We start from the raw sequence: 24,214 nt of genomic DNA, 5'->3' as shown, positions 1-24,214 counted from the left end.
GGACAAAAAGATATATACCTACATAAAAAAAAATCTGTGTTATTAATAATTGATATTAACATACTTTGTTCTTACAAAATATCGTGTTGCTCTATTTTTACATTGTTGCTGTTAATTGTACAATGTACTTTGTTGAGAATTGTTTAAGTGTCGAGAGACTACTCCAATCCTCATTATCATTATTAAAAACAACTAGCAACAAATCTAACATATTTTTCTGGTGTTATTATAGACCCTACTCGTGTTAAGAGACTCTGCTGCTTCGGTTTAGAGACTTGCTTCACTCTGCTGCGAGTCGTCCTCTCCTTAAAAGCCACCAGTTTCCTCCTACATTTTGTAGATCGCTGTCTGTGGGTATATCTTGGATGTATTAAAGTGCGTCTACGGCGTGAACATGCTGCCTCCGATCCAGACAATCCCGTGTGTCATCTTATTTCGGCAGTGCTGTTTCGCTGATCATAGTATGTTTTCGGCGCCTGAATTTACGTTGCATCTCTAGTCAATAGTGCGCAAACAATAGACTCTCTCTATATATATATATATATATATATATATATATATATATATATATATATATATATATATATATATATATATATATATATATACATGTGTGTAATTTAGTGTGTTATTATGTTCATTGTTCCAGAGCAACTTATATATGTTTTTTTCCTTCTTTATTAGGCATTTTCGGCAGGTGCGACTTATACTCCGGGGCGACTTATACTCGGAAAAATACGGTAAACAGAATCACATACTGTATGGGCAAAAATATTGGAACTGACACACAGTGTAAACACAGCCAAAAACAAATTTCATCTGTTGTCCATTTTCCCATAATTTCCTTTAGTTCCAGCTACTGCATCTCAGCGCTTGATAATTTTTTTCCACAAAGGACGCCCAGCAAATACAAATGATGACATATGCACACTTACGCAACAAGCACATGCACACACCCCGGTAATGATCTTCCAAAAGCTACCAAACTGTAATAATAGCCCTATTACATTTGTGCAGCCGTAGTAACTAATGACAATGAAACACAGCAGGAGCTAGACACTAAAGGATTATCATTTAAATGTTTTTGGCGGAAAAAAATATTCTTGTAATTAAAAGACAACAAGATGAGCAGCTGTCGATGCTGCATCCAGGAAGATTGCATCGTGCAGTGTTTTCTCAGTGAGATCAGGAATTTTCTCTTTTTTCTATCAGCAGTGAGATTTCAAATGAGTGTTCACTAACAGGGACCCATCACCTTCTTCTGACACATTAATTCCTTTTGCTGCAATTTAAAACACATATTATGATAGGCGGAAGGTAATAAAAATGTGTTATATGCTATCTCCACCTGCTATCTTGTGATCAGTGGGGTTATTGTCTATTGGAACGTTTTTAAAACCAATATTTCTTGCTTGAAAATAATAGTTAATAATATGCGGTGTATATTAGCTTGTATTGCAATATTCTGTTATCAAAGTCACCTTTGGGTGCCCTGTGTGAGGTGTGGGTGAATGAACAAGATGAAATATGCACTATATCTGATGAAACAACATGAAATTAATCATGAAGTCAAATACAAAATATTAATGTTGAACACCTGAAGTGAAGAGACTATTACTAACTGCTGAGACAAGGAGAAATGGTCGGATTAAATCATCTGTTTACATTTCTAAATAACTTTCTACAAAACACCTTTGATGATCATTTATCGTCTCCACATTATAATCAAAGTATTTTGGAGAACATTTTCCTCAGGTAGCTAATCGGGTCAAGAATAGTTGAGGTCCCAGTGGATGAATGGGATTAAATGCAACGAGTACTCACTGGAAGGCTGATCCCATTCTCTTGCCATTTTCTGGAATTCCAGGATCTGGACAGACATCTCCTGCTAGGCCACTTTGACTCACTAAAAACAAAGAGAGAAAGAATACATGTTATACATCATTGTATTCTTTATTTGTCAGTTGTTTTTGTTAATTACCTTTCAATGTAAGAATAAGATTGTCATTTGAAAATATCTGCATTATATTATTGAGTGGGTTTTTTTTACGCTGGCTATTTGAATATTTTTCCATAAAATAATGGAAGTCAAGTGACACGTGCGCACATGTACGGTAACAATCACCCCTGTCAGTGATTACTAAGGGTGTCAGGACTTTCCTTTTGAATGTTTTACTTCATCAAAATACAAGTAAATGTCTTTCAGAGAAACGCTGTCACCATTTAGTTTTTTTACCTTTGTCTGATATAATTTATATTGTTGTACTAGTTATTATTATCATTATTACTACTATCCATCCATACATTTTCTACCGCTTATTCCCTTTTGAGGTCGCGGGGGGCGCTGGCGCCTATCTCAGCTACAAGCAGGCGGAAGGCAGGGTACACCCTGGACAAGTCGCCACCTCATCGCAGGGCCAACACAGATAGACAGACAACATTCACACTCACATTCACACACTAGGGCCAATTTAGTGTTGCCAATCAACTTATCCCCAGGTGCATGTCTTTGGAAGTGGGAGGAAGCCGGAGTACCCAGAGGGAACCCACGCATTCACGGGGAGAACATGCAAACTCCACACAGAAAGATCCCGAGCCTGGGACTAAATTATTATTAAATAGATAGGCCAACACATGTCTCCAGAGCTGAATATTTCTTGTGGCGTACCTTAGGGATCAATACTGGGACCAAAATTGTTCAAACTTTACACAAACAGCATTTGTAAAGTTACAAAGGACTTGAAGTTGGTATCATTTTCAGATTGATACAACTGCGCATTGTTCAGGAGAGAACACACAAAGGCTAATACAAATAAAAACAGAAAAAAATTAATAAATGAAAGCGATGAGTTGACAAAAACAGACTATCCTTGAACCTCAGTAAAACTACAATAATGCTATTCGGTAACAGTAGAAGAGAAAGTCAAATACAAATACAAATAGACGGAATAGACATTTAAAGGCTAAAGAAAACACGAAAACAGGGTGTAGTAACAGATGATAAAACTAACTGAAAAACTTGTGTAGAAAATACAACATAAAGCAGAAAGAAACACATCAATAACGACTAAAGCAAAATATGTTCTGGAGCAAAACTCACTCCATATTCTCTACTGCTCGCTAGTAATAAAAGTCTGAGTTAATGTGTAGAAATATGGGAAAACAACTACAAATTAAGTACCACACAATAGGTGTGGCGAAATTTGTCCTTTGCATTTGACCCATCCCCTTGTTCACCCCCTGGGAGGTGAGGGGAGCAGCGGGCAACAGCGGTGCCACGCCCGGGAATCATTTGTGGTGATTTAACCCCCAATTCCAACCCTTGATGCTGAGTGCCAAGCAGGGAGGTAATGGGTCCCATTTTTATAGTCTTTTGTATGACTCGGCCGGGGTTTGAACTCCCAACCTACCGATCTCAGAGCGGACACTCTAACCACTAGTCCACTGAGTACAAATGTGTGCTTCATTCATTCACTAACGGTGTTACAAAAAAAAAAAACTGTTAAACTAATACTTAATGTTGGATATAGAGATCATACAAAACCTTAATTTACTGAATCAAATATATTGAAATTAAAACATTGGGTGAATTTGCAAACAGATAAAATGATGTACAAAGCAAACTATAACCTGCTACCCAGGAATATACAACAATTATTCTCAACAAAAGAGGAAAAATATAACTTTAGAGGAAATTTTTAACTTAAAACTATTGTATGCACGTACAACACTTAAGACCTTTAGGATATCCGTGTGTGGAATTAAATTATGGAATGGATTACACGAGAAAATCCAACAAAGCACCAATATGATTCAGTTTAAGAGACTCTTTGTCATGAGGGCGGTTCTCCTGTCCTTTTTTCCTCTTTTGTCTGTAAGTCCCTTACCCGGTCATCAGTTGCAGGTGTGCTGTCAGTCATCTGAGCCCACCTGCTTTTAATCAACCACCTGACTTAAACACTGGATCTGCACCCAGCCAGCGCCAGTTCGTCCGTTGCCTGCGGTAGAATCCAGCCCGAGCTCACTTACTCTGACCTTTGCCCTGAACCCATTGTAATTCCTGTTTTTTGTATTTCCTCAGGTTGAGGACAGACTTTTGACCCAGTTTTCCTGGAGCTGATCTTTCGGTACTTCTGAGTTATTTTTTACCAGTGATTTTAGGTTATTAAATAGAGATGTTTTACTGATCTGCATTTGGATTCCTTTTTTTTGAGACCACAACACTGTTCAAACTACAAGTGTTCACAAAGTACAAAGAAGAACTATTATTATTATTATTATTTTAATGATGCTGATTATTATATTGTGATTATCATTACATATATTGTTAGGAGAACCAGCATATATGCATTTAAATATTCAAAATAAGTTACACATTCTTCCCCGAATTATTCATTTTCAGTGAAGGACTTGATTCAAAGGAAAGAGATGTTTTAACATTACTAATTCAAAAACCCAAATTCACAACAAAAGAAAATACCCAAAATAGCATTCTGCAAGCTGGAAGGGTACAAAACACTAACTTTAAGCAAACATGACAGGAGCAGTGAAAGGGCGTGTCTTCATCAGGCAGAAGTCACAGCGAATATGGAAAACCTGCTGTGTTGGAACATATCTGAGTACACTCGTTCATGTTTTAAATTTAGAATACAACCCATCTCGTCGTCCACAAGTGGTGGAACATGTTTTGTTACAAGGGCCGCATTTGGTATCTTGATGAAAGGTGAAACTGAACTGTATGTTATTTAACCTGACAGCATGAACAAATCTTATTTAAGTAGTATTTTAATTGTTTTTTTTAAAGAAATCACATGTATTAATAACACATAGTAATGACTGCAAAATATCCAAACAACAGTAAGTCAGTATGCACAAGACTGTATCACCACCCTCTGGCTCAGACAGAATCCAATTGGCATTCTGGTAAACAAATGAACCCATTTAGGATACACAGAGCTAACAAGTACCTATTAATATTTACTCTAAACATTTTCACAGTAATGTCCATCTTCAACTTAGCTATTGGGACATTGGCTGAAAATGAGCCTTAATGACTACAATTTGTCATTGTTTTATGCAAATGTCCACCATGTGCACTATTTCTCCAAGGTAAGGAGAAAGAAAAAACATATATACTCATCTAAATGTACACCATGGCTTACTGTTTATTCCAACCTAATAACCTAAAGATAAATAAACTACAGTATAACAAACATAAACATTCAAAAGACTGTATTGAACTGTTTAATTAACTCATTAACTGCCCTTGATTTTATATACTCTGCGTATCTTTTTAAAGGAAATATTAATATTTATGCTTTGAAAAAAGGTCTCTGTGCAAACATTTGATTTTCAAAAATATGTAATAATTTGCTGCAATGAGGTGGCGACTGGTCCGGGGTGTACTCCGCCTTCCGCCCGATTGTAGCTGAGATAGGCACCAGCGCCCCCCGCGACCCCAAAGGGAATAAGCGGTAGAAAATGGATGGAGGGATGGATGTAATAATTTGGTTGATAACTTGTTCTAAATTAACAGAGCAAGTGACTTAAATGTACGATGTACAGCAGGTCGTGTGGTCAGGGTAGGCAGGTGAGGAAAACATTTGAAAAAAAAGGTGAAGATGTATTTCCTGTATGATTAATGATACATTTTTTTAATTAAATTAATTACATTTTTGATTTTAAATTAATTTAACATTTTAAATTAATTAAATCCTGTGTCAGCCATGATGGATAATTGTAATTATCTAAGATCAAATACCTCTCTAAACTGAACTTTAAAGGGGAACCGCCTTTTTCAGAATTTTGCAAATCGTTTATAATCATTATGAGAGACATGACTACAGATGTTTTTTTTAATGCATTCTAACACTTAAATACATGTAAATTAAAGTCCGAAATGGGAGTTCCTCTATTCTGCCCATAAAAGCCAATAAATAACCATCCAAAAAACACAAACAATACTTCAAGACTTGAATATTAACTAAGTATTATTGAGGATGTTGTTATACACGCTAACGCAGTGATCACAAGTGAGTGTGCCAATGGTAATATCATCAAGTGGAAAGCTGCTTCTTCGCTTCTTCATGCCTCTCACCTGGATAGTGAAAGGATGAGGATGTATTCTGACAAGTTGGTACACTTTGACAGCCAATTTAGACCCAGCATTGGAGAGAATGACACGCTTAGTTTCACCCCACTTTTCTGCGCCAAGATATTGTTTTATCTAAAATCAAAAGTCATTCTAATGACAGCAGACATTGTACAGTATGTGATGTTTTATTATGTTTGTTGGCTCTCATAAAGTTTGCAATGAGTAATATTCAGTGATGTTGGAAAAAAAAAGTTGTTTTTAATTAATGTGCCGCTTATGCTTAAAATTAAATAAAAATCAAATAATATAAATGTGCATTTTACTACATTACATATATACGTACATCATAAAACCCTGATGGAGGTGTTTGGATGTTTTTTCAGGCTTTTGGAGACAGAATACAGCGACTACCATAGGCTCCATTGTAAGCAGACTTTTGATCACATTATTTACTTTTGAGTTCTTGTCTTACATAATGACAGGCAAACTTCCCAAAAAAGTGCAGTTCCTCTTTAAGACAACATTAATGTGACCATACAAAGTATGTTTTCATGGAGGATAGATTGTGCTGCTTCAGATAAAATTACAGACATGTAAGAGACACACCGAATATTGTATTAAAGCAAAAGCCTTTAAAATTTGCATTAAAAGTATTTGATAATTACAGTATCAAATACTTTTTGGTCCCATTTATCATCATATGGTTATCATAACGATTTTATGAAAGTGAAATAAAACTATCTTCTTTTTCTTGGTATAATAATGTGAAACCTGTACTAACAATGATTAGAACATATTAATTTAGGTTAAAAAAAAACAAACCTCCAAATGCCTCACCTGGGGCCTTATGTACCAAGAGTTGCATGGCGTTCCTTTTAAAAATGTACATACATTCATATATGTCGCTCAAAAAGGTTCATTAAGTCGTGTTGTAGTCAGACAAAATGTCCAAAAATATTTAGATATACTTTCAATACAAAGGAATAGTATACAAACAAAAAGAGGGATCCGCAAAGGGAGACCCCTCACCAGCTATAACTAATGGAAGACCTGGATACTACTTCCCTCAACACAGCACACGTACACTGCAGACCCACATTCTGGAGAAGATACGTAAATGACATTCTGGAGGAAATGAAAATAGGACACCCGCAGGAGCTTACAGACCACCTCAACATATTGACAGGATTGGAAACATCAAATTTACATATGAAGAGGAAATAAACAAGACCATTACTTTGTTGGACAGTAAAATACACAACAAACATGACGGCAGTCTAAATATTACTGTTCAACGAAAACCGATACCAATTTCTACTCTGGACCTCTGATCATCCCACAGAACACAGACTGTCAGTCGTGAGGACACTCTATGAATGGGCCAACATCACAACAGAAGAAGAAGACAGACAAAAGGATGAGAAACACATACGAAATTCACTCAAAAACTCCCAATATCCGACCCGAGCAATCAAAAAAGCGGAACAATAACAAGGAAAAGAAAATAAAGAAGAAACGAACAAAGGAATTCCATACATTGGACCAATAACAGAACCAATGCAGCGGGTCATGAAAAAACACAAAAAAAACCAACAGTTAAACCTAACATAAAAACAAGACACTTACTTGTACATCCAAAGAACAAAATAGAACAAGTCAAGAAATACAATGTAAATTACAAAATCCCATGTAAATAATGCAAAAAATCATACATCGGAGAAACAGAGAGGACATTCAACACAAGAAAGAAAGAACGCCAGAAAAAATTTGAAAACGAGACAACTGGAAGGTTCACATGAAGCCTAAAACCAAAATCTGAACAGGAAATCGTAAAAATCAGCCATATCAGATCATCGCAAAATAAATAACCACATTAAGCGGAATGAGGGAGCATTCATGCTCTCACATACCTGGGACTACCTCCTCCATTAACCATCTATTGCAGTGGTTCTCAACCTTTTTTCAGTGATATACCCCCTGTGAACATGTTTTTAATTCAAGTACCCCCTAATCAGAACAAAGCATTTTTGGTTGAAAAAAAAGAGATAAAAGAGTAAAATACAGCACTATGTCATCAGTTTTTTAATTTATTAAATTGTATAACAGTGTAACATATTGCTCATTTGTAGTGGTCTTTCTTAAACTATTTAGAAAAAAAGATATAAAAATAATTAAAAACATGTTGAAAAATAAACAAGTGATTCAATTATAAACAAAGATTTCTACACATAGTAGTAATCATCAACTTAAAGTGCCCTCTTTGGGGATTGTAATAGATATCCATTTGGATTCATGAACTTAATTCTAAACATTTCTTCACAAAAAAATAATATATTTATGGAACATGTACACAAAAAAATTCTAACTGTCAACATTGAATATTGCATTGTTGCATTTCTTTTCACAGTTTATGAACTTACATTCATATTTTGTTGAAGTTTTATTCAATAAATATATTTATAAAGGATTTTTGAACTATTGCTATTTTTAGAATATTTAAAAAAAAATCTCACGTACCCCTTGGCATACCTTGAAGTACCCCCAGGGGTACGCGTACCCCCATTTGAGAACCATTGATCTATTGGGTGCTGGGGGAGCCAACCAGGTAAACTTGACAAGTCTGCCTGGTTGGCCACGCCTATAAGAACAGCTCACAGGCACCATGTCACAGTGGTCAGATGACAGTCGAAACATGTCACGTAAAAATTCCATCTGATGTACCGAAAATATTGTCTGACTACAAGAACATTTGAGAAGTATGTATGCACATAGAAATTTATAACACGTCGAAGCACATTTCTTCGCAAACAACGTGGAATTGATCTCAGGAATTGGCTTGACATGGCATGCCCAGACAACGCATCCTTTTACTCTATACGCTAATCATATTGAAAGTAGCTATGTGTTCAAGCGCCGCATGTTGTGGCCTATCCTCAAGTCAGTAGCAGGATCTTCTTTCTTTCAAGTTAAATTTGCTGTATGCTGCATTAAAAGGATGTACATCGCCAAAACATACGATGTGTTCAAAAAAATATAGGATATATGTATGGGATGTAACAATGTATTCTTCTTCCTACTCCTTTTCGAACTTGTTGTAAAGAGAAATGAGAATGTGTGGATTATAGGATGAGTCCTGTTGTATCTGTATACATGTATTGAGATAAACTCAAACCATAACCATACCCATACCCAAAGTCCAATTTGATTGGTTGATTGTGATCGACGGGTTGGCGCCCCCTGCTGTTGATGGAATGTCGGCTGTTGTTCAGGCGAGTTGATTGAAATTGCTTAGAGTTAGGCCATCTGTCAGAGTTATTTGATGACGAACCCCAAGATGCAGAGATGGAGGCAGGAATGGAATGAGAAAACATGATTTAATTAAATCCTAAGACAAAAACAAAACCAAAAGGGTACAATCCGCACGAGGCGGATAATCAAACAAAATGAGCTAGCCTGGGAGCTAGAAAATAACGAACAGGACCTTAGCGTGGAAGCTAGCGCGTAGCAAACAGGCAAACAGAAGTCGTACTTGTATAATGAAAAATAAAACGGAAGCAGGGAACAAAAAACAGTAAGCTACAAACATCAACTGTATATAGCTTACCGCTACGCTGCAAAGACAAGGTACGACACGACAGGAGCGATAACACATCACGAGAGCGACTAGACGTGACATCGACAAGACAATACAATGATCCAGCAACTGACACAAGACAAAGCAGGTACAAATAGGAGCGGGCTGATTGGCAACGGGTGTGGCCAGGTGCCAATCAGCCACAGCTGAGGAGGAACACAGCACTCAGGGAACAAGACAGGAAGCTGACAAAATAAGAGCACTAGATAGGAACTAAGGACAGGAAATACTAAACACAGAGGAAACAAACAAATGCAGAAGAAAAAACTAAAACATAGACAAACTGTCAGGGGGAAGCCTGACATCATCTAAGCTTTGCTTAGAAAGCTCGCAAGGTGGTCAGGTTTATGGTGTCAGTAGACTTTTCTCCCTCTAACGAAGATGAATTGTTATTCTGTGTGGGACAATAGAGGCTATCCATCCATCCTACTCAAACATACAGTACACTGGTAGACAGGTTTCAGGAAATGCGAGTAGATGGATGGGTGATTTTTCTGCCTGTGTGTTGTGTACATTTTTTAGCGGATCTACAGTTTGCATGCATGCTTGTGTGGGAAATGATGCAAACAGGACACGCTGTCTTGCAGCTCTAACATGGTTTCGATGTTCCTTCCAAAAAACACATCACACAAACATGCACAGACCATCCCGAAAAAGACACACTTGCCAAACGACATTCATTGGCATCCTTCACCTAGGTTCATTTTGCCAACTCAAATCCAGTTAATTCAAACAACATGAGATTGTAACAGAGGGAAAAAAAGATGGGCTGCTGTCAAACATTGTCAAACTGACTTAATCCCATATTTGCACTTAAAAGATGGTTTGGTGTTGAAATATAGGCTTATGATTCATATTGTCGTTTCTGTATCTTCAAAGTCTTACGCAAACCTTTCATCTCAACAACTCAACTTTTTTTTTAGGAAATTAGAACAAAAAAAAAATAATATCCTCTTCGGTGTCCATATGATTCCTGCCAAACACTGCTGTGCAGACTCTCACACCTGACATGCACTTCACTAAATTAAACCCACAATGGGCCTGATCTAAGAAACATTTGCGTGTACTCAAACATGTGCAAACTTCATAGTGCATGCAAAGCTGATCGACTAAACTTGTGCACTGAGGATTGCATCTTAAATGAGACGAATGAAGAGTGTAATCCATTTAGTGTGCCTGTCTTCATGTACAGTTTCCAATGACTGAACAAAAAACACAGGGAAAACTGGATTGCGCTGTAAAGTCAAATGGTGGGTAGAGATTTACAGAGACATCCGTCTGTGTGTCAACATATTTGGACTGTCGGAATAAAATTTATGTTGTCAATTCCAGCATCCATCCATCCATCCATCCATCTTCCGCTTATCCAAGGTCGGGTCACGGGGGCAGCAGCCTAAGCAGGGAAGCCCAGACTTCCCTCTCTCCAGCCACTTTGTCTAGCTCTTCCCGGGGGATCCCGAGGCGTTCCCAGGCCAGCCGAGAGACATAGTCTTCCCAACGTGTCCTGGGTCTTCCCCTTGGCCTCCTACCGGTTGGACGTGCCCTAAACACCTCCCTAGGGTGGCGTTCGGGTGGCATCCTGACCAGATGCCCGAGCCACCTCTTCTGGCTCCTCTCGATGTGAAGGAGCAGCGGCTTTACTTTGAGCTCCTCTTGGATGGCAGATCTCTAAGGGAGAGCCCCGCCACACGGCGGAGGAAACTAATTTCTGCCGCTTGTACCCTTGATCTTATCCTTTAGGTCATGACCCAAAGCTCATGACCATAGGTGAGGATGGGAACGTAGATGGACCGGTAAATTGAGAGCTTTGCCTTCCGGCTCAGCTCCTTCTTCACCACAACAGATCGGTATAAAGTCTGCATTACTGAAGACGCCGCACCGATCCGCTTGTCGATCTCACGATCCACTCTTCCCTCACTCGTGAACAAGACTCCTAGGTACTTGAACTCCTCCACTTGGGGCAGGGTCTCCTCCCCAACCCGGAGATGGCACTCCACCCTTTTAAGGGCGAGAACCATGGACTCGGACTTGGAGGTGCTGATTCTCATTGCGGTCGCTTCACACTTGGCTGCGAACAATTCCAGCATATCATTTTATAAATGATTGACGACTTAACGGGTTGATTAAAACAAACTAATTGGTTACTTTTGGTGTCTTTTATTGAAGATGTATCAAATACACAAACCAATAAAAAAAAAACCTTCTTGCAATGTGCATCTTCTAGGTTGTCTTCAAAACACAAGTCTCTTCCTGAGCACACCGAATACCAATATTTTTTGGTACCGGTTCCTAATGAGGTCGGCCCATGAGGACCATGAAGACTCTGGACTAATGATATCGCTATTGGTATTTTTTATTGCATCTGGCGGACGTAATTATGACACACTGTCACATTCAGTTCAGCTGCCACTGCTACACATTAACATTAGATTTGAATAATGACAAGCAAGATACAACACCACACAAATGTTTGTGCGTGACACAACAATATTTGGTCCTCAAAAAAGTGACAAATTGAAGTAATATAATAATATATGAAACAATCCATAAAGTTGCTTTGAAGCAAGATTTCATCCACTGTGACCGACAAGTCTCGAGTTCGCCATCTTATGTTGCTCCATTGAAGCGCATTTGCGTGTCATTAAAAGACATACTGCTAAAATTTGTTTCAGTTGGTTCTCTCTCTTGACCACAAACTGGACGATGAAGCATTACATTTGCTCACTCAGTCTTTATATTTATATAATACACACTACACACACACACATACATCGGTAGCTTTCAACACTCTGGCTTCCGGTCTGCCACTCAAGTTTGCCCATGTGTAACATGAACACAAAAATCATATTCCAAATGTTATAAAATGCACAACCACAAAACATGCTAATTGATTGTATTGATTTAAATGATATAACATGTGTTAAACACATGATTGCCATACTTAATACTATTGCCCTGCGATGAGGTGGCGACTTGTCCAGGGTGTACCCCGCTTTCCGCCCGATTGTAGCTGAGATAGGCACCAGCTCCCTTGCGACCCCATAGGGAATAAACGGTACAAAATGGATGGATGGAATACTATTTCCAACTGAGTGTAAGGGTAATGATTAAAAACACAGTAATGGATCTGTGTAGTCTTTACAAGAAGTTGACATAATAGCTGCACTTCACCTTGCACTGCAAACATTGTTGACTTGTTTAAGACTTAAAAAAACAGGTGTTGACAAAATAATTTCCTGCTCTGAGATGTTACAGTACATCATGTTGGAGATGTTCAACCTCTTCTGCTAATATAAATGCTAATTTAAATGCATTGTTTCCACATTTTTTTCCCCACAAATTAAATATAGTACTGATAAGAGTACTAATAAATGCCGATATAAATAAGGTTATTGTACGGAAAAAATCTTAACCATAAAAAACTGCTAAAAATTGGTTCTGTTGTCTAGATCGCTTTTTATGTAGCCCAGAAATGATGGTAAAAATATTTATTCTTGTGCAAGATTATCCAAAACATCACAAAACACTACAGGTTGGACCATATGATGCAATGTATGTGCAGGAAATAGATGTCTCCATGGGAACAGCCGCATACGGTAGTACACACAAAATTATAATTCAAATTGGGCGGATTGCACCACTTTTGCACTTGTTATCAATTGTACGCAGTCTTAGTCGATCACCAGTGCCACACCCACTAATGTTACACGCAATTCAATGGATTGCACATGCTATTCAGCACCTTTTGTTTGGATCTTAGTAAATCAGACCGTAAATGCGCTCATCCTTTCATCTGACTTCTGATAGTTAGTAATATCTCCAAAACTTAACATCATAAAACTAGTTGTTGAAGGCGAAGGTTTTTTAAATATAGTAAATTGTTAGAAAAATATATTGGCTAATTAAGCTAATTACCATGAATTGATTAACATGGACCCCGACTTAAACAAGTTGAAAAAATTATTCGGGTGTTACCATTTAGTGGTCAATTGTACGGAATATGTACTGTACTGTGCAATCTACTAATTAAAGTATCAATCAATCAAAAAAGCCAGTATAATAAATATTTGCCTCTGATTGGCCACTACGTAATGTTTCGCCCTAACCTTAGCCAACTGTGACTTATCATACAAACACCATACAAATACAATCATCATGAATGTTCTCCATATCTGTGGATGTTCTCATTCATCCAGGTCATTGTACTTTCTCCATATTTTTTGGCCTGGATTCACAGTCCATTTTTTCCTCTTTATAACTTGTAGCTTTGATGTACGCTTCCTCGCTACATGAGGCTAAAAATAGATAAGCTACAGGAATGGCTACTCGTTCAAAAAGTAGTGAAGCTACCGCCAAAGAAATGTTGTTAAGCTACGTAGCTTCGCTACATGTGACGTGTTACTGCCCATCACTGCTAATTAAGACTGTGTGCACTATTGATAACAAATGCAAAACTGGGGCAAACCACCCTATTTAAATGACATTTTTGCCTATACTGCTGGCTGTTACCAGGAAGACAGTCAATTAGTCCACTGTCATGACATCATGCTCCAACTTGTGGTGTTTTGCTACAGTCGTGGTCAAAGGTTTACACACACTTGTAAAGAACATAATGTCATGGCTGTTTTAAGTTTACAATCATTTCTACAACTTTTATTTTTTTTGTTATAGAGCGATTGGAGCACATACTTTTTGTTCACAAAAAATATTCATGAAGTTTGGTTCTTTTATGGATTTTTTATGGGTCTACTGAAAAGTTGACCGAATCTGCTAGGTCAAAAGTATACATACAGCAATGCTAATATTTGGTTACATGTCCCTTGGCAAGTTTCACTGCAATAAGACACTTTTGGTAGCCATCCACAAACTTCTGGTAAGCTTCTGGTTGAATACCAAGCAATATGTTTCGGAGGAGAAAAGGTGAGGCCTTTAATCACAGGAACACCACCCTACCCTCAAACATGGTGGTGGTAGTATTACACTCTGAGCCTGTATTGCTGCCAATGGAACTGGTGCTTTACAGAGAGTAAATGGGACAATGATAAAGGAAGATTACATCCAAATTCTTCAGGACAACCTAAGATCATCAGCCCAGAGTTTGTGTCTTGGGCGCAGTTGGGTGTTCCAACAGAACAATGACTCCAAACACACGTCAAAAGTGGTAAAGGAATAGCTAAATCAGGCTAGAATTTAGGTTTTAGAATGACCTTCCCAAAGTCCTGACTTGAACGTGTGAACAATGCTGAAGACACAAGTCTATGTCAGAAAACCAACAAATTTAGCTGAACTGCACTAATTTTGTCAAGAGGAGTGGTCAAAAATTCAACCAGTCCCCACATCTGCGGTCCTCTCCAAGGTTTCTCATTGTCCCATTGGGTTGAGTTTTTCCTTGCCCTGATGTGGGATCTGAATGAAGGATGTCGTTGTGGCTTGTGCAGCCCTTTGAGACACTTATGATTTAGGAATATATATCAATAAACATCGATTGATTGATAAGTCAAACTGTGGGTGTTCTGGCAACCAATGTATATTCTGAATACACAGTATGTACATGAAGACAGACGAGCTATGGATTGCACTCTTTACGTATTTTGCTCATTTAAGAGTCACAACCCTCTGTGAACAACCTTAGTTGATCAGCTTTCCGTGTGCTATCAAGTTTGCATGTGTTTTAATACATGCCAACCTTTTGTAGATCAGGTCCATATTGTTTCTGCGTAGTAAGAAAACATTGATTGTGTAATTTAGCAAGAAACGTAAAATTGTGCGAAGTTGTTTACTACATTCTGCATGTGAATTTGTATTGCACAAAGCAAAAGTTCCCATCTGAACCAGACCATTGACATGCCTTTCTATTCATCTTTACGCCGTGTATATGTTTGTGTATACTCACAAATAGTGGGCATGAATAAAATAATAGTATAGTGAGAATAAAGAATACAGCAAAACAAATGGAAGATGTTTTTTTAAGTTGTAATTAATGTATTTCCTTTTAATGAGCCATTTAACTGTCAAACTGTTTAGCATGAGGTTTTCTTATTTATTGAACCATTTATAATTACTCTCAGACTTAATTAATTCAGTATGCTGAAAAATAAAAAAGCGATGCACTTTCACACTCCCTGCGGCTAAAATAAATATGGTGACCAGCCAGGATTGAACAGTATTTGACAACAGGCATAAAGAGATTATGAGGCTGCTGCCATTGCTATTAGCTTTCAACGCAGCAGGATTAAAAGTGACATGTGTTGGGGTTTTTTGGCCGCATCATTAACTATAAGTTTTGGTTATAACAAGTATTAAAGACTGTGACATATACACAGTCCCCTTCTTTCAAGCGATCGTGTCTATTTAATTTGTAATATTTAAGAAAAAAAATAATTTAAAGTAAATATAAATCAGTGAGAATGGTAAGGTGTTCCTATGTGTAACAGCTAGTTTACCTCTCCGGCTCAAAAATTATTATTTCATACACCATCGGCCATTATTTACCTTTATTAACTAAACAAAAATTACAAAAACTAAACATGTTTTTTAATTTTATTTTATTTTATTACAAATTAGATTGAATACAAATTATGTTTCCCTTGATGGTTATCTATCGACACAATGTGATGACGCTCCATTGATCATACATTTACATTTTTTGAGGGGAGGAGTGTGACCTTTGTGATTCAGCCTGGTGGTGCCAGACCACAGCGATTGGTGCTGATGTTCATTCTTCAATGCTGTGTTGGGTACTGGCACCAGGATGGTTATCAATACTTTTAACAGTGGGCTAAAATAGTCATTATTTAGTTATTTTCTAATTAAACAATGGCACATGGGATAAGTTCAATTAGATTCTATATAAACGTTTTATGCTTTTTCTCTATTAGCTTTCGTTCGGTCATTGTGTGCACTGTAATTCACGCATAGCTTACAACACCAAAGGCTTCAAGGAGCTGTAAAAACGTCTTGCACGGGGAACAATAAAATTGTGCATTCACCAAATTGCACATCTTTATATGCGCTGTAGCCACTTGTGCATGGAATATGGAAAATGTTCAAAAATGACTCAGCAATGAAAAATTCCATCCATCCATTTCCTACCACTTATTCCCTTTTGGGGTTGCGGGGGCGCTGGCCCCTATCTTAGCTACAATCGGCCAGAAGGCGGGGTACACTCTGGACAAGTTGCCACCTCATTGGAGGGCCAACACAGATAGACAGACAACATTCACACTCATTCACACACTAGGGCCAATTTAGTGTTGCCAATCAACCTATCCCCAGGTGCATGTCTTTGGAGATGGGAGGAAGCCAGAGTACCCGGAGGGAACCCACGCATTCACGGGGAAAACATGCAAACTCAACACAGAAGTAATAACGAGGTTGAATAATATGGGAGCAAGGCTGAACAATGTATGAGCAAGACCCGATAGGCAGCACCACAGCATAAAATACTTATTAAAACAAATTATGGAACTGAAGAATGAACAAGAAGATGGGCTGGAAAGAAAAGTTTTTGGTCTAGAAGAAAACATGTATATATTTTTAAAAAAGAAAAATGAAAAAAAGGATCACATTACATTTCTGCGGACTGGAAGGTGATTGTTGACAGCAGCGCCTTTGGAATATTTCCACTGATAGTTAATAAAGCCTGCATCAATGGCTGTGTACCTTCTTGTTCACAAACGGGGTATATATGTTTATTATTCTTGATGATTACCACTTTATTAAATGTTTATTAGGGATGGAAATCAAAAACTGGTTCTTGTTTGAAACCCGCTCTCAGTGTTTCGATTCCTGGGAATCATTTACCAGTTTTGTTAACGATTCCCTTATCGATTTCTGTGGGCACGTGTGAAGTAACCACGCACGACGCGGAAGTAACAGGAACGCTGGAGAGTTGGTCACAAGAAAGCAAGACAACAAGGCAACTGGCAATATGTGCAAAGTGAAGATTTCCCCGAAGAGAGGAAATACTACCAGAAACATTAGCACATAAGGAACGTAAAAACTTTGAATGCAAGACATTTCCAAGTCGGAAGTGACTCTACAGTATGAGCAGCAACCTCAGCAATACACTATAGGTAGGTATGTAGGCAACTAACTAACTAACTAACTAAATAACTAACTAACTAACAAATTAACTAACTAACTAACACTGCATGTCATGTTAGCAATTCATTGTAAAAGCTGCTATTGTTAACTGTAAACATAACATGAATAAGTCTCATGCAACTCGTGACAATACAGCGTCTGACTTGCAGGCTCTGTGCCTCCTCCATGTCTAAGAAATGTTTTCTATAGCGGATAAATCGTAATTAGTTAAAAAAAATTAATATCTTTTGTGACAAAAAATAGATATGCTTATTTTTTATAGCTGATGGTCGTATAAATGCACAATGCACAGTTTTATTGGACTTGATTTGCTTGTATTTGTTACTAGCTGAACGTAGTTTTACTTTTGAGTGGTCAGCTCATATTCTTTAATGAGCTGACCACTAGTAACGGCCTTGTAACGTACATAAACGTAATTAATTAAAACTATCATGTAACACCACTTTTCTGAACACGTGAAAGGAACAAACACCTATGATCATCTGAAAAAACTCAATGCTCACATTGCCAAGAAGATATGCAAGTTGAGGAAGCAGGGGGAAAAATTCAGAGCACTTGGAGCGGCCGCTGTCAAACCTACATCAAGTAAAATGGGGTACAGGAAGAAGACAATGTGCTGGTAGTCAAAAACATCAAGGAACTGGAATATGACATCATCTTAACTACAAGGAAATAAATTACACAACTTGGGTATAGGTTGATGGGCAACACTAAATTGGCCCTAGTGTGTGAATGTGAGTGTGAATGTTGTCTGTCTATATGTGTTGGCCCTGCGATGAGGTGGTGACTTGTCCAAGGTGTACACCGCCTTCAGCCTGAATGCAGCTGGGATAGGCTCCAGCACCATCCGTGACCCCGAAAGAGACAAGCGATAGAAACTGGATGGATGAATGGAACTTATAAAAGCTTGATGAAGTTGAAGTCAGCAATATCAACTCTACAATAACAATATATGTTACGCAAAATTCCACAAGTATAATATTACATTAATAGACTATTACCAAACATGTATTCATTGATCAACAATTTAGACCCAATGTGCTTGCTTGTTAAGTGCTTATTGAGATTGAGTCACTTTTTCCATCACCTTCCTTCCTTTCACACAGAGCTTATGTAAAAAGTAAAATACATGAAGAGGGTGTAAGGTTAAACATAAGCTTCCAATTACCTTTTGGATATGTTGAATTGTACAAATATAACCAAGTGTTGTTCCTTAAAGTAACTTGTTAAACATGTCTGAGGCATAGACTACGTTACACTGCAGGCCAAAGTGGCCTGATTTGATTATTTTTTTAATCAGATTTTTTTTCCAACTGATTGTTTACACTGCAAGTAAAATGTGATTTTTATGAGTCTCTACTGTCGACGCACAGGCCCCAATATGGCCTCGACATCACTTGCATGCGCACTTCGATAAAGTGAAATCCAAAAAAGTCGCTACTAGGACAAAATAAAATAAAAGTCGCAACAACTTGAGTGTTTTTTATGTGAAAGTTAATTAAAGTAATATAATGTGTGAATAGGTATATGTAGTGTAATATATTAGGGAGGGCTCTAATCTTTTTATGACTGTTAAGTAGAGGACAGACTGACATTAGCGTGAATCTAAGTGAGCTTTATTTTTTTCAACTCACACGTAACTAAATACGCCACAGCATCAATTCCCATCCTTCTACAATCGCTATTTCTTCGGAATTAAAGTATATATTCATATGTTACATAAAACCTATTATTTGTGCATTATTGACTTGAGATGTGTCGAAAATTTGGTTGTTTTAAATAGACTTTGCTCACCGAAACCAGACAATGTAATAAAATATCCACTTCCGATGGCGCCTTCGTCTTTTCCCGCGCACACGAGTGACACAGCTCACCCAAAAATTGCATTTAGACATTTGAAAAGATCAGATTCCAATCCGATTCAGGCATACCCCCTGATGTGGCTTGAATCTGATGTAAAAAGATCAGATTTGAAGCACTTTGGAGTGTTTAAACTTGCAAAGAAATCAGATTTGTGTCACTTGAGGGCAAACAAATTGGATTTGGTGTGCAGTGTAAACGGGGCCATAGACATAACCACAACCCTGCGCAGAGTATTTTCACACCAACAATGGCAATGAGATATGTTTTACTTCCTTGACAGAGGCTTCAAGGATCAACCCTTTATGCAGACGGGTAGGAGCGAGACAGCAAGGGAGTGGAAAGTGTGGTGTGAAATCGTCCGTCACGTGTTGCAGGTAAGTGCTTTGGAGCTGCGCTTCAGTTTGGCGAACGGATGAGGAGAGTCATATGTGTGAAGTGTAGTTTGTTGATTTGCTCTCAAACTCGACACCTCTTATCCACTCTGTCATCTCTTTCCCCTTCACTGTCTCATGCACTCTGGTCAATCAAGCCAAGGCCTAAAGTCTGCAGTCTTATATCAGATCATGTAAACCGCATACACATTAACACAATGTAGTTACAACACAAACATAATAAAAGAAAGAAACATTTGAAATCTTTTTGTTTATTTCATGAGTCAACGTAGTTGTGCGATTGTGTGCAAAATGTGCATCTCAGCCTTTCTGCGGTAAGGTTGCAATAGCTACAAGACTGGGCATTTCCAACCTTTTCTTTTTGACTCTGAAATTTGTCTAAAAAGAAAATCATATCTTTATACTTTTTCAGCCAGCATCCATACAGAATTTAATGAGTCTGAAAAAAATATTAATGAACACACCCAAACTTGTACATGTAGGGCCTGATCTACCAAAAGTTTGCAAGGACCAAAATGTACAAACTTGATGAAAAGTGATCGACTGTATTTGTGCACCAAGGTCTCTTAAAAGAGCTAAATAGCGAGCGGAATCCATTTAGCATTCTTGTCTTACATGTAAATGCAGAATGTATACACATAATATATGCTGATTATCAAAACACCCACAGTCCTGGGAGGAGGATATGCAAATATAATCATCTGGCACTCGTAATTTCAAATTATGAAGCCTGAAACGATTAGCAGCCGCTGTTTTTGCGTATTTTTAGCACAGTTTTGCACAAATGGTTGCTTGTGAGTAGGAGGTGATTGGGTGCAAATGCCAACTGATGGAGAAATAATCCTCTGTGTGCATGGCAACATATTAGGATTGTTACAAAAAAAAGTATTACACATAATTATGTCACAATACAATTTATAGATGCTTGATAACACCAACACAATTTGGTGTCTTCTGGGTTTTTATTTTATGCCATTCATATTTTATTAATATTTATTGATATATATATGCCCTGCGATGAGGTGGCGACTTGTCCAGGGTGGACACAGCCTTCCGCCCGATTGTAGCTGAGATTGGCACCAGCGCCCCCCGTGACCCAAAATGGTAATAAGCGGTAGAAAATGGATGGATGGATGGATGATATATATATCCTATATGAAAAAAAATATCTTACAACATGCATTTTCTTGCATCGTCAGTCCATCTCACTGTTTTTGGAACCTGCATCTCTTAGAGCGCACTTTTTGCGTACTAAAAGTAGTTTCTGGGAGGCGTGTTTCTATATAGCGCAGATAAAATGGTGCAGATTACAATTGTGGGGCACCTGTTCCACAAATTACAAAACACCACAGATTCGAGCATGATGCAATTGATCCACTGCAAAGAGAGATGACAAAATATCAGATAAAAAGACTTGATTTTAGGAAGAAACATTTTGTGAAATTATCCGTCCATGCAGGTAGTTCATTTGACTTTATACGACATTCTAAATTAAGATTTGTACATTTGGAAATTAGCAGGACTTTTAAAATAGCAACACATGTTTCATTCTGAAAACAAGTTTTATTCAACATGCAATTCTCAAAATTAAGTATCTACATAGTGTTGCAAAATCTTTAAACACGATTTCGTGGGGAAAACCAAAATATCTAATTTGGATTGGACATTGTAACATTTTTAAACCAAAATGGACAAAATGTAATTATTAATCCTAAAATTAAGATTACAATGTAAAGTCAATGACTAAAAATAAGTAAAAAGCTTGTAAAACTAATATCATTCGTAGAAATAAAATGTTCAAATCATGGCAAGTAACAAATAATTTGCAGTGCCTGGATGTAAACGTCTTCATTGTGACAGCAGGAAGAACACAATACAATCCTCATTTAAATAGGTGATCCGCGCCACTTTTGCACTTGTTATCGATTGCGCTTAGCAGTATTTCATAGTAGATCACCTACAACACAGCCGCTTATAGTATTTGCAATTAACAATTATTATTTTGGATCTTAGTAGATCAGGACCTTACTCTCATGTGCGCTTGCATATTGGACCGAGCTTTAATGTTGGCTTGCGGCCATTATAGGCAGTCTGTTAAATTATGATTCATATGCACTCCATTCTCTAGACAGCAAAAACTCATTATCTTCAGCCTCTGCTTCCACATAATGATTACAAATTGTTTAAAGACTGCACATTATTTGCCATACAGCAAAATATTACCACTGGGAGGGCCAAAGTGTTGAAATACTGGTCCGGGACCAAAGAAAAAGGACTTTGCCCTCCATTTTGTAATGTTTTAATGATGTTTTTTTCCTTTTTGTCACTACGTTAGGGAAACCACGCAAACCCCTTCGACCCAATGTGTGAAGTTTTTTTTTTTCATACAGTTCGGTCTCCACTACAACAATGCTGCTATTTGTTTTAATGAACGTTGGTCCCAGAGTGAGAAATTAAATTCCTCATTTTGGTCCAGGGCTGAACAAAGCTTGAAGTATCCCTGGACAACCCATTTAACAGTTATTATCATCATTATTTGGCGCCACATAATTATTGCAGATCGCGAAGCATGTTGTCTTCTGCGTAGTTGCAATTTAGTGCATCGACTACTTTTGGGAAAAGGTTTTAGCACACGAACAGGAAGCGATGGAGATCACCGTAATTTCACTTAAATATCAAACAGAATCCCTCACGGAGCAATGTTCCGTGATCTAAGTGTTTCATAAGTCATAAGGTTAACTGACTCTCTGCAGCTGTGCTGTGCTCAGTTAGTTTTAAATATTAGCCTAATATATATTTAAGAGACATCCCGAGCTGCTTTTCTCAAATTCTCTTATCCGTTCTTCTGTAATAAATGTACTGTGTAGCCTGAGGGAAACATGCAAACAGAGTCATGGCACAAGGGTATGCGTGTGTGTGTGTGCAATTTGAACTCATCCCCAAATATTCATCATTGATAAATATCTAAGCCACAAACGCACACGCACACACACGCACACACACTCACACACACACACACATACTAATGATAATTGCAGAAGCACATGCTTGACTGAGCATGTAAATGAGCAGATTTATTGATGAGCATTTGACGATGAAGGTGAAAGCTAAGGAACAGTTGAGGTATGAGTGCGGCCTGCCGTATTATATAAAGCAGGGGTGTCAAACTCAAATACAGAGTGGGCCAAAATTTAAAACCGAACAAAGCCGCAAGCCGAGGTTGAACAAATTAACCTTTTAATAGGGACCCAAACAAGTTTTGCATTGAATATTCAATAAGCAAGGCTTATATAACTTTATGGTGACATGCAAAATCGAGTTTCAAATAATAATAATAATAATAATAATTAAAAAATATCAATGGCATATCGAATAAAATTTTAATAAAAATTGAATGCCTCTTTTCGGCGGTGGGGTTTAGGTGGACGGGGTTTGGTGATAGCGGGGGGTGTATATATTGTAGCGTCCCGGAAGATGGTTGGTGTGGGTTCACAGTGTGGTGTATATTTGTAACAGTGTTAAAGTTGTTTATACGGCCACCCTCATACGGCTGTTGACCAAGTATGCCTTGCATTCACTTGTGTGTGTGTATAAGCCGCATATATTATGTGACTGGGCCGGCACGCTGTTTGTATGGAGGAAAAGCGGACGTGGAGACAGGTTGTAGAGAACGCCAAAGGCAGTGCCTTTAAAGCCCACCCAAAATATTGTAGTCCCGGATGAAATTCGGGAGGGGCACTGAACTTCGGGAGTCTCCCGGGAAAATCGGGAGGGTTGGCAAGTAAGAGTATTAGCGGTGAATGCGGTGTTACAGCGGCAGGCCAGCTCTAATGTTAATTTGATATTGCCTCAAGGGCCAAGTGAAATTACACGGCGGGCCATATTTGGCCCGCGGGCCAGAGTTTGACACCCTTGTTATAAAGGATGCATCGCAAGGATGTAATACCGTTTCAATCCCATAGCTGCCAACCGACACAATTATTGTATTTATCATTAAAATACCGTATGCATTGCTGCCTTGTGACCAATGTCCTTTACAAATGTCTAAATAAATCCAATGAAGCTACATGATAACCTGAATAGTAGACCTATACATGTAGAATCCGACCACAAAGCATGCCACTG

At 38.0% G+C, this 24,214-nt stretch overlaps 1 protein-coding gene across 1 annotated transcript in view; it reads right to left on the bottom strand.

Moving 5' to 3' along the window:
- LOC133538691 (CUB and sushi domain-containing protein 1-like) overlaps positions 1 to 24,214 on the bottom strand; it is a 1,135,806-nt gene that overhangs the window by 431,768 nt on the left and 679,824 nt on the right. The window contains exon 8 of the mRNA XM_061880405.1: positions 1,825 to 1,906. Within this exon, the coding sequence (XP_061736389.1) occupies positions 1,825 to 1,906 (82 nt within the window). The remainder of the gene's footprint in view (positions 1 to 1,824; positions 1,907 to 24,214) is intronic.

This window comes from Nerophis ophidion, linkage group LG02 (genome assembly GCF_033978795.1).
Source record: "Nerophis ophidion isolate RoL-2023_Sa linkage group LG02, RoL_Noph_v1.0, whole genome shotgun sequence".
NCBI lineage: Eukaryota > Metazoa > Chordata > Actinopteri > Syngnathiformes > Syngnathidae > Nerophis > Nerophis ophidion.
The sequence above is the reverse complement of the archived record's forward strand: the minus strand, read 5'-3'. Positions and strand labels throughout refer to the sequence as shown.